Source organism: Botryllus schlosseri, chromosome 7 (assembly GCF_051294905.1).
Source record: "Botryllus schlosseri isolate E-star chromosome 7, Bs_hap1, whole genome shotgun sequence".
In the NCBI taxonomy this organism is placed as follows: Eukaryota; Metazoa; Chordata; class Ascidiacea; order Stolidobranchia; family Styelidae; genus Botryllus; species Botryllus schlosseri.
The window spans coordinates 274,862-286,771 of NC_137242.1; the positions used below are offsets into that span (position 1 = coordinate 274,862).

The 11,910-nt window shown below is 40.5% G+C and overlaps 4 protein-coding genes across 4 annotated transcripts in view; all 4 read right to left on the reverse strand.

The window, feature by feature from the left end:
• Positions 1 to 11,910, reverse strand: part of LOC145442493 (terminal nucleotidyltransferase 4B-like) — a 129,722-nt gene that overhangs the window by 51,460 nt on the left and 66,352 nt on the right. The window lies entirely within an intron of this gene.
• On the reverse strand, positions 18 to 6,327 carry LOC145443568 (UPF0415 protein C7orf25 homolog). The gene is made up of 2 exons (XM_080321513.1): positions 3,876 to 6,327; positions 18 to 257 (listed from the first exon to the last, which is right to left on the reverse strand). Exon 1 carries the CDS (start codon positions 6,325 to 6,327, stop codon positions 5,140 to 5,142), a length of 1,188 nt encoding a protein of 395 aa, XP_080177639.1. The 3' UTR covers positions 18 to 257; positions 3,876 to 5,139.
• Positions 6,317 to 9,331, reverse strand: LOC145443567 (DNA-(apurinic or apyrimidinic site) endonuclease 2-like). The gene has a single exon (XM_080321512.1). It carries the CDS (start codon positions 8,613 to 8,615, stop codon positions 7,134 to 7,136), a length of 1,482 nt encoding a protein of 493 aa, XP_080177638.1. The 5' UTR covers positions 8,616 to 9,331; the 3' UTR covers positions 6,317 to 7,133.
• LOC145443572 (ATP synthase peripheral stalk subunit b, mitochondrial-like) lies at positions 9,486 to 10,447 on the reverse strand. Its single transcript, XM_080321517.1, has one exon. It carries the CDS (start codon positions 10,388 to 10,390, stop codon positions 9,599 to 9,601), a length of 792 nt encoding a protein of 263 aa, XP_080177643.1. The 5' UTR covers positions 10,391 to 10,447; the 3' UTR covers positions 9,486 to 9,598.

Genomic DNA, 11,910 nt, shown 5'->3' on the forward strand with positions numbered 1-11,910 from the left:
GGAGTGGTGAAACTATAGTAGAAATAGTACTGTTTATTATTACGTCGTGTTCGGATGACTTTTGGTAAATAGTCTCGCGCGGTTTCAACCAACTTCCGATGAACTCGAGAGGTTGAATGTCTTTCAAGCTCTGGCGAATTGTCGCCTTTTTCGTGAATTTCCGTTATTCAGTTGAGTTTGCATCGCCCGAGTTCGCAGCTTTGGGAAGCTGGCCGTGAGCGAACTGCTCTTTGCGTAATTTAGACGCCTGGCGAGCTCTGCAAAGAAGGTACAGGGTTCAATATTAGGTTAGGGTTGCCAATACGTCCGGGATTTCACCGTGAAAACTGCGTCCGGGAGGAAATTCTAAAATATGCCCAAATGTCCGGAATTTTGAAGGCTTGAAGGGAGATGAAAATGTTTTCCTAATTCAACGTAAATAGTATCAGTTGCAGAGTTATGCTATTTGAAATTTTTCTTCGCTCCGCGCGCGATTTAACACAACATACATTCATATTTATATAGCGACCTCACACCGGCCTCGCAAAAAATGCAATCAACAATAAATAAAAACAACCATCATTTACTGAAATAAGCGTAGCCTAATTGTATCGCATTCGTAAGATAACGGTATATAACTAGAGTTGGTTAAGGCCGTTTGGGTGCTTTAGTTCAGTCAAAGACAGCCGTTCTAATCTAAACCTAGGGGTCGTTTGCCTTTATTCTGGAGATCGCGAAAATATTGGTCGTCATCATCTTCCAAAATAGACCGTGAGTAAGTATGAGTAGGCTGACTTTTTTATTGATCAGTCTATCAGTTTTCGAGCCGGACGACGGAACATTTTCAAATTGGACATGAGCTCGCGGCCATAAAAGGTTGGAAACCACCGGGTATGCAATCTACTGGTGTATTTTATATTAATATATGGAAGAGCCGATATTATTGACAAAATTAATTCACAAATTTTAACAAGCAGATCCATATAGTAAGTAAGCCCACATCGATTACCCTATGGTGGGCCCAAGGTGCTTTTTTTGGGCGGAAGGGGGCTGAAAAAATGTTGTTTCGGACCTGGTTGCACTTACAACACACAACCAGATAACCGCACCGACCTAAAAGTATAGCAGGGCTGTAAGACACAAAACCGGCGGACCAGATAAGGTCCACCAGACGTTTTCATTCGGGCCTTGAAGAAATCTGTTGCAGACCCAAGCAATAACCAGAGCTCATATTAGAGATGGCTCAATTCAAAACCTATTTTCCACTCCACTCCTGTATACAGTCGATAGGCGAAGCTTTGCTAGTGTGACGTCACGTTGACTGACAATGTGTTCATACCGCGTTGTAAAATCCGCATGTGGGCGCTAAAGAGTGTCCGTAATTTGATCCACAAAATATGGTGACCCTGGCTTAGGTCGCGCGTTGTGAATTTCGATGTCTAGTGATGATGGCCACCATCTGCTATATTGATTAGGATGAGATTGTTTGGGTGTTGCAAATATGCTAATTGCCAATTGACACTTGAGAGAGAGGGTGGGATTTCTGAGGTATTCGGGTACAACAGGTGTTTGTGAGGGCCGGGATGAATCCAACCATTACCACGGTTGGTACTAAGGTTGAAATAAGTCTGCAAGTTTCTACTCAAGTATAACTAGAGATTTCCAAGTAAGTAAAAAAGTAAATGTTCCAGGCCTAGTTTAACCAGTGTTGGGATCAAGTCACTACCTTCGAGTCCCAAGTCATCTCGAGTCATTGCACATTTTGACTCAAGTCGAGTCAAGCCATGTCAAAGTACGAGGCACGATTCAAGTCATCCCAACATTGAGTCTAACCTTAAAAACTTACCGCAGCAGTCTAATTACATAACCACTTCAGAATGTACTGCCCATGAACGCTTATAAGGGAGTAATTTCCCAGGTAAGGAGTAAAGCAGGTGTTTGTAGCCGGAGTGAAGGCAGAGGTAGTCAAAGCAGTCATCGTTTGTACTCAAGTAGCTAGTAGTAGCTTATTGAATTTCTACTCAGTATACAAGCAGCAATTTGCAAGTAAGTAAAAAGTAAGTAATCTCTAGGCCTAGATAAACCTCAAAAGCAGAAACCTGGAAGTTAGTCTAAAATCATAACGTCTTCAGTAAGCAGAGGTGGTCAGTAATGAAGTACTTCTACTTTTTCGAAGTACTCGAGTAGTTTTCCTCTACTTCTGGTATTTACTCAAGTAGATCTGATTTTCGCTACTTCTACTTCATAATATTTTGTGATCTACTTGCTTACTTTTCGCTATTTTCAGTATGTCAAGTAGAAGTAGTTTAATCTTCCTATCAGGAAGATAGCCTGATGAATCTCAGGGCTGTTTTCACGGAGTATCAACATGTAATTTTCATTGAAGTTGAGTTAAGCCCAGAATTTTCGTCGTGCTTCGCGCTCAGTGGATTCGGGGTAACCAGTATGATTTCACGAAAGTATCGGTGAATATAATTTGGGTAGCGGGTTGGCGTGGTTCCGTTCACACCGCATTGTCGCCCTTCGACCATATGGAATATTTCATCACAGTATATATGGCTCATCATAACGTTTGAAACTGATGTTTCGCGATCTAGCATTTACTTATCATATTGTGGTCTATAGATTAGCCTACTGCTATAGCAGTCCATGGCGTGTCCTAATCTAGAAAAGTAGACTCTAACTCTTTTTTAGCTTTAGACCTGTTTTAGCATACCACCTTGGTAACTTTCTGGACTGAAGACAGGAAATACATTTTCCGCTTTTAGACGTAGAATTTGTATTTCTCTTGCAATTTCCAGTATCAATTAGTTTCAGTTCTTTTGTCTGGATAACATACATGTTGACGTATAAAAGCAAGTGTAGTGATGCCTTAATTTCCGGAAATAAATCTACACAATATGGCATTTTTACGATCCACCATACTTTTTATTAACGTTTACTAATCGCGCAAAGTGTTTACACCGTATCCTATACAACTTCTACATATTGCTATTCGACCTTATAATACGGGGGAGTGCACCATACCATGATAATTTCAAAAAACGTGCTGTTCGAGTAAACAGAGGATTAGTATCAATACTATCATTTTCATCTCATGATGAGGACGAATGCTTATGCTGTCGAAAATTGGATACCCATTGGTATGCATCAATATGATTCAAGCTCCGCACCTTTTGCATAGCTCAATTTGTACCTTTTGACAATCAATGCGAACGAATTACGATCGTTTTCACAACTGCTTACTTACTTGAGTAGATTTAAAGTCAGTCAATTCTACTTTTACTTCAAGTAGTTTCAGGTTGCTTTTGGAAGAAGTACTTCTACTCGTACTTGAGTAGATTCTTTCGTCGCTACTTCTACTTCTGCTTGAGTAGCTTTCTTGACTAATTTGACAACCTCCGTCAGTAAGTAATGTAAGTATCATCGTAAATTTCAATATACAAGTACAAGTAGTGATTTTCAAGTATTCTTGGCGTAGTACAGCCTAAAAAACTGTGTATTAGTAGTCCAAATTCATAACCACTTTATTAGTGTTGGTAGAACCTACTCTGAAAAAGTAGAAGTAGCCTACTTTGTATCATATCACTGGATGCGGGTAAGGGTATGAATGCTACGATACCTTAACCCTAAATTAATTATGAACTGCATAATTGTGATTTGTTCACAGGGAGCCTGGATTGGTGATGGTCGTGTTGCTGTGGATAAGACAGTAGCCTACGCTAGGGCCAGATCTACTTTGGTGCTCTAAAAAAGTAGAAGTACTTTGTCACTGAGAACCCCACACACCTTCTGCGAACCCCACATGACATGCGGTCAGTTCATATATGGTTTGCCAGGTCAGTTTTTGTCACATTACATAAAGTCCAACTAACGTTGAGTTAGCGACTGCTTACTTGTACATGAGATAGCCGACGTAAGTTCCGCTAACGAGCGTGAGAGCGATCAAGCTTGACGACACGGTCTTGTAGCCGCGATCCATCCATTTCTCTCTCACTTTACGGTCCATATTAAGAGGACTAACGAAACCTAGGCAGTCTGGAAAATAAATCCGAAACATTAAACGTATGATCTGCAGAAACAGAAAAGAAATATACTTTGCACTCCATATCCCGAAAACTGAGCAGAAAAGAAAGATTTAGAATAACATAAACACGGGAATCTCTCACTAGGAATGAGCACGATGATTCGAGTACCATAATCAGAATCAAGTATTGATCCGAGTCGAGTATTACAGATGATTTTTAAGCACTGAAATTCTGCTCTCCTTGCCACTAAGACTTAATTTATCAACAGAAAGTACATTATTGAATCCCCGATTGGTTGTATCACAGCATGCAAAACCTGTAGTACAAAGCTACACACACATTACTGACATATCTGCGAAGTCGTGATAGACCCCCAGCATTATCACAAAGTGCAATGAAATAGGAAAGTTGGAAAAAATACCAGATTATCTTTAATGTGATGCCAAGCTGGCATTATAGAATTTGCGGGTCGGATTAAAGCAGGGTTGTAATGACTCTACTCGAGTCGCGATTTTCTGATGACTCGACTTGACTCAAGACACTTTCTCTAAACACGGAAATTACTCGACTTGGACTCAAGTCATTGCGCATGACTCGAAACTTAGAGGCCAATACCGACATTTCATGTAATTTCGAAAAATAGTAAAGTAACCACCTTATTGGGATTTCGTCTAATGGTACTGGTAATTGAAAATGCGACCAGAAACTGCTAAAAGTGAGGAAAATTAGTATAATATAAATGCGGATATCACCAAACAGAGAAGTAAAAAGTGGGTTTTACAAGACTAACTGGAAACTGAGCAGTCAACACAATCACTTGGACGCGGACTCGAGTCATAATACCCTGACTCGGACTTGACCCTCTGCTCGCTGACTTGGACTTGACTCGGCGGTCAATTGAAAATGACTCGACTTGACTCGAGTCAAAATTATAAAAGTGAGATTGACTTGTGACTCGGAGCCTTGTGACTTGGTTACAACCCTGCATTAAAGGCAAATATTTTACACATCTTTCATAGGTTAGCCCAACGCTGCCATAATAAGTGATACTTGATCACTCAACTCGAAGCCTCAGGTACTCGATTATGCCCGGCCTTACCCCTCACTTTTTATCAGCACCACCATAAACGAATTATATTTTTGAAGCCTCCGTTTCTTTGGTTTCAGTGAGAGCTCGAGCTTCGTGAATAAAAACGTCAAATTTTTCTCCATGTTGCGCCGCTGCACGAACGAACCCGATATTGGCGGTGACAGTGACTGCTTTAAGGCTATCTCCTGTCCCGAATATTATTTTCGAGCGATGGCTGATTTTACCGCTATCCTGCAGCAGCATGGCTCGTTTGGAAGGCTGGTCCGGTATTGTTGCGATTTTTCGCAGAATTTCTTCTGCTCTCTCTTTTTCTCTTTCTCCTCCGATGGTTTCTACAATCTCCTGAAAACTTTTGACAGCCGTCTCACACGCGTGTAGGCGTTTCCCTGTCAAAAATTTCTGCAATTTTGGCAGTACTGGAGACTGTCTTTCGTCTGATGCTTGCTGAGAAAGTACGTTGATATGATAATCGAAATGATTATGCCCGTGACAAAGATTTGAGACAAGGCATAGTAAAGCGGTGACGTCCAAATTAACAAAAGAGATGTCTTGTATTGTGCCGGAAAAATCTAAATCTTCAAATTTGATCAAAAAATGATCGGTTTTAATCTCAATTGAGTCGTCGAAAACCGGGCCTTTTACAGAAATTCCCCGAAATTCGAGGCTATCTGCTATTTTTCGATGTACGCCTTTGCAGAATACAAAATATATAGTTGGTGTGTTAAAATTTGTAGGATTAGCAGCCGCGGCTTCTAGATATAATTCTGCTTGTGATTCGATGCTTTTTTCACCAAAACATCCACGACCTTCATAAACAGTGAGAAGAGCATTTGCGTTACGAGCGACTACTTTAACCCAAACGGAGCCATTTCCGCAGACAATGTCGACACATAACGTCCGTTCATCGTCTCTTGAAAATCGGAAAGTTTCCAGAACAGAGTCAAGCGTGGGATTCCGTTCAGCAACCGATACAAACGCTTCTAAACTCGTTAAATTGGTGCTGCTCAAATAATCGTCTTTGAATTCGATTTTTCCGCTTTGCACTTTCTCCAGGAATTTAGACTCGGCCCGAATTTTCGTGCTCAGTTTTGTAGCTCCTTTGACTTGTTTCTTGACGAGTTCAGACGCCCTCTTTTGGAGCTCGTCTGCTGTTTTTATTCTGTCACCGAGTTTTTCTAGTTGCTCTGAGCTAGCCATCGATATATTGTAATACCGCAGCCTGGAAAACATGAAACTGTAGATTTATAAGCTCTAGATGGATGAGATGCACGTGACTGGACAGTCGAACAATCAGATAGGCTAGAGATCGGCATTGTTGCTAACAATTGGAGCGCCACAACAGGTTATTTTTATGGATATTGTCTTGTGGCGCTCTGATTGTTCGAATGGCAAGGGCAATTTTAGGGTAGTTCTAGTGATCTAGACTCTAATTTATATATCAGTCAGTGCGACGGCACCTTTCACTCAAAACAATGATTGTATTACTGGGCTGCGAATATCAAAAATAAATGCACATTGTCATGTTTTAATGGGAATCTTGCGGTTGTTGTGGTGCCCTGACCAGATTCTACTTTATATTTTCGGAATCAGTGCAACAGTCGTTCAATACCACTAATAATGAATTTTGCACAAAGCTACAACTTCATATTGTTAATTAGTTCAATAAAAGCTTTTCGACCGACTCACCGGTAATATCAGCGATATGGTGAATAAATATTGTACTCAGGTCACTGCGGTACGAGAGTAGCTTATATCCATTTTACAGATTTGAGAGAATCAAGTTGTCGTTTTCATTAACTTTGAAACAGTGTGAAAACTTAACCATGTCCAAATATTGCCAAAAAGAAAGAAAATTTTACAGAACTTTGATTTCTTGAAAGCTATTGCTAGTCCTGGCTGGTTACCTAACTGTGTAGTCATATGTTTCACATCTATCCGTAGATTAGTTATCTACAACAGAACAGAGAAACTGAACAGTGGTTGACGATGAATATTGCTGACAAAATAAAAAAATATGTCCATAAATTTCGAGATGTTCACTTTTTGTCTTTCCATTGAAAAAATGAACAGCGAGCTTCCGGATTAGTTTTGTGACCTTCAGGCCGACAGCAGACGTAAAACTGACGCCCCACATTTCTTCCGTCTTTTTTCACAGTCCTCAATACCGACGGCTCATCGTGTCCAGAACACATGGGGGATGGGTCCGGCCCTCTGAGGACACCCTTCCAGAACAAAGCCGCATCACTTTTTTTACTGTTCACGGGCTTTGCATTGACTTGACTTGTTTGGGTGGAATTGTTTGGGCTTTCAGCTTTCGCGAAGAAAGTAAGTTTGGTCTGTTTGCTCTTTTTATCGATTCTAGCGTCGGCAGATTTCCGTTTCAAATTACCGGAAATTTCGGGGCGAGTCGAAACGTCTGAAGATCTGGTCGCAAAATTATTGCTTTTTTTCTGGCTTCCGCCATCTACAGATTTCCTTTTCAAATTACTGGAAATTTCAGCAGAAGATTTTGTCGCAAAATAATTGCTGAGTTTTAGTTGACGACCCCCAAATTCTTTAAAGTACTTGGTACAGCATGGAGGACATTTTGACGCAGATTTTATGCTGATTTTAAGCTCCGCACTCACGGGACAATGGTCCGATCCCTCAATGTCCGGATGGATGTCACAACTAACGACAAAGTCTTCATGAAATGTTCGATTTGCAAAAATATAATCAATCCGTGTTCCATAGTTGGTTTCTCTACTGCCCTTGAGTGTTGACCAACAGGTGAACGCATTTTGACGGTGCGGAAAAAAAAATCGAAACGAATCTACAAAACATCCGCTAATAGACGATTCTTTTTCCCGACCGGATTGATCTTCACTGTGATACAACAATCCATCGAGCCATTCTCGAAATGGGCTGTCATCAGATATTTCAGGGTCGCATTCATCAATCGGTCGATGCGGAGTGTTGATATCTCCGCAAATAATGACATGGCTTCCTGATTTCAAAACCGCTTTGGCCCGTTCTTCAAGTGCTTTGTAAAAATCCATTTTAAACGAAACGCGATCCAATTTTTCAGGGTCTGCCCTCGGGCAGTAGACGTTGAATATCGTCAACTTTTCGACTTTATTGTTTTTACCTAAAAATTGGTGCTGTGTCACTATTGTTCGCCCTTCGCTGTCAATTTCTTTAGCTCTTTCATAGCTGAACATAGTTTTCAAGTTCCCATACTCGCCGACACATTCATCGCAAGATTCTTTCTCAAAAGTGTCGAAAAGTCCTTGTTGAGCTTTCTCAGGAATTATTGAGTTCCGACAGAACGTTGCCACTCCAGAATATCCTAGTTTTGTTCGAGAAAAACTGAAATACGAGTTAAATCCGTCCACAAGAGCGACGCTGCTCTGTAACTGCTCCTTTCCGACTTTTGTTTCTTGGAGACAAATGATGTCGGCATTCAGTTCTTCAAAAACGGTTTTCAAAGGAGACTTGGTCGCTCTAAGACCGTTAATATTCCAAGTTATTATTTTCATCTACAAAAAAAAAATTTACAATAAAAATTCAGGACACTTTGATATGGAAACAATTCAATCAATGAAGCAAACGAGACTAATATACACTTCAATATATTCATTACGTAAATATATTAAACCCGAAGCTTTCCAAGCTGATACTCTTCAGGGGCAATTGAATGTATTAATATATTGCATATTAGAGTTCCGTACCAATATAATTAACTTCATCAATCAAAATATGAGACACAATCGCATCCGGTCCGGAATCAATTCAATCAACTACGCGACCAAGACTAAAACAATGTACAACATATTCTTTACTGTACGTAAATAGGCTTATATTAAACTTGAAGCTTTGAGCTGACACTTTCCAGAGGCAATCGTCAGTAAATAGATATATTATTATAAAATGCTCCCCCCAAAACTCTGTTCAAACCAACACTTAGTACACTGCGCGTTTATTTCCGAATCTGTCAGTATCTAAAATGCGATCAGCAATCTCTCCCTGCCAAAATTCTGATAATTCCTGCACCCTCATTGTCAGCAACTCAACACAAAAGTTCTAGTCCAGGAGACTTTGTCGCTCCAAGACTGTTAATATCCCATTTTCGTATTTTCACCTACAAAAAAAAAAAACTCAATCAAAATGCAAGATATGGTGGCATGGAATCAATTCAAATCAACCAAGCGTAATATAGGCTGTACATTAAACCCACAGCTTTACTCTTGAACAAAAGAATATATTATTAAATGTACCTCACTTCAAACCAAGATGAAATCCAGTTTGTTTCCGAATCTGTGAGTAACGAAAACGTGTTTAGCCTGTCTCTCCCTGCTAAAAATTCTACCAAATCCTGCACCCTGATCGTAAGCAAATCAACACAATAATTCTAGTCATCGCCTCAAAAGTTTATTCAGGATACTGTAACACAAATATATCGGTTTTCTAGAACTAAAGCCGCGTAGGGCCGAAATTCCATTTCAGTCCAAGAGGCTTTGAGTTAGTTTGCAGACATGGCGTTCAATCTCGCGATGCAAACATCGAGCGTCTGCTTCTGAGATTCAGGTGTGATGCTCTTTTGGACTTTCTCTTCGATCCAACGAACCATATGAGTGTGGTCGATGTCTCTGTTAGATTGCTGTACTGCGATCTGATAATCAAGCCTGCGTTTGACGGCGTTAGCAAGAGCGGCGCGTCGGTTGAGATACTCGGTTTCCAGCATCAGAGCTAGATTCGACTTTTTGATATCATGGTACATTTCCTGCAATCCACTTCTCCATTTTTCAGTCTTCACTTCTTCCACCTCTGCTTCCATCGAGTGTATTTCGTCCATTTTCAATTTGTACAAGCAATCCAATTGGTGTTCTGTAGTGCCATGGATTGTATCACGTAGCGACGGTCCGACTGATTTCATAACAGCAGTAGCAACTACTATTAACGCAGCTGTGTTGATCAACTCTGGAGTGTAAACCAAAAGTTCTTTAGACAGTAGGAACGCGAGAACACCACCCCCAAGAGTGTACGCGCCGGTGACACCGATCCTTGGGTACACGAACTCAAACCAATACTCCGGAAAAACATAGTGACGCATACAAGTCGGATCCCACAGAGGTTTTGGGGGCAACGGACCCATCCCTTCGTAGGGAGCTAGAGGCATTTTGAAGTTTTCCCAATCTTCAGCGATTTTGTCACGCGGTCGTGACGCAGCCGTCAATGCTGTGGTATTGTTGCGTAACAACACATTTGCGCTGGATCGGAGAGCGGCCGATTGTGGGAGAAGCCTCGATAGCATGATGAGAGAATGTAGTGAGATAAATCTACAGAAGAAAAATTGCAGTCAACATCTTCGGACCATGTAATTGTTCACCAAAAGCAGGCAGGCATTCAAGACATGTATCACATGAGCAACCCGCAGGCTTAAACACAACCTCGTCTGCAATCAAACAGTCTCTTCATATTGAAGTACACCTGAATATTTTTGGCTGACACACGTTAGGGGTTATGGTCAGCAACTAGTAGAGGAGAGAGAAAAACATAGTATATCAACAACCGTATTCTCTTACTAGTTATTACCCCTGACGAGTGTCAGTCGAAATTATTCGGGTTTATTGAAATGTCAATTTATATTCAATTTTACATTGAAGTTCTGTATCGCCAAGTATCTCGACCACATTCCCAGACTGGAATCACTGGTTGTTTTCGGCAATAAGTTGCGCGTGACAGAAGGGTTTCTTACATAGAATAATTAAGGAATTAAATGGAAAGTTGCGTGTGACATTTGCCACCAATTCCACTCTGGCCACATTCTCTACACATTGCCCACTATAACAGACAAATTTGTATTAAAGACTAGCATTAGGCTACATGGGCAAACACACTGGCATCTATCAATCAAATTCAATGGGACTGACGCTGAATCGGTGAAGTCAATTCATCAGATCTTTATGACATTGACATTATCGTATATGATTATGCAATGCATTGTGCCTATCACAAATTCAGGAATGTCTATATGCTGTGAACTGTGCAGAATGTGATGTGTCTTTCCAGGAAATGCGTGTGTATGGTATAGAGAGAGAGAGAGAGTCTTTATCTTCATCCAACCAAAATACATAACACACGGCAGTGGTGGTGGTACAGAAAATAAGCATGCACAGTATTGGGTATTAGATAGGAATGATCGATAAGACCGTGAAGGTCATCTAGTCTGATCACACCAGCATCAAACAGGTACACTCGATTCTAAACAGCCTGGCTGTAAAAAATGTTACAGTAGTTGAAAAAATAAAATAGAAAAACAATAAACGATGGTAGCAAATGATCAATGAAGCAATGTCTGGGCGAGGTAGGGCAACAGTGTTAGTGTAACGACAAGATGTGATTAAGTAGGGCTTTTTTGAATCTATTATAAGGCAATTCACGGATATGTGGTGGTAATGCATTCCAGATGATAGGCCCCGAGTAGTCGATAGATGTCTTAGTTAGGTTGCTATTGGTGGGGATAAGTACATATTTCCTTTAGACGAGGATTTCGTGCAGTGGGAGTGGACATTTTTAGCAGGCATGAGAAAGTCATCAAACACAGGAGGCAAACTATTGGAAAAATATTTGTGAATGACTTTATATATATAAGTGTATGTAAGTATATGTAAGTGTATGAATTCATAATCATGTATGCATGCGTTTGATATCAGTAGTTCTCTTTCCACAGCTGATAAAGGTCTGCTACTGTTGCATTTTTAATGGACAGATCAGGCATTACATGAAAGTCATGGGCACAGACATCGCGATTCGTGTAGTTCATGGAACATT

Bases quoted from the DNA above. Each gene is read 5' to 3' on its own strand.
- LOC145443568 (XM_080321513.1), bottom strand. From the start codon at position 6,327: ATGTTTTCCAGGCTGCGGTATTACAATATATCGATGGCTAGCTCAGAG.
- LOC145443567 (XM_080321512.1), bottom strand. From the start codon at position 8,615: ATGAAAATAATAACTTGGAATATTAACGGTCTTAGAGCGACCAAGTCT.
- LOC145443572 (XM_080321517.1), bottom strand. From the start codon at position 10,390: ATGCTATCGAGGCTTCTCCCACAATCGGCCGCTCTCCGATCCAGCGCA.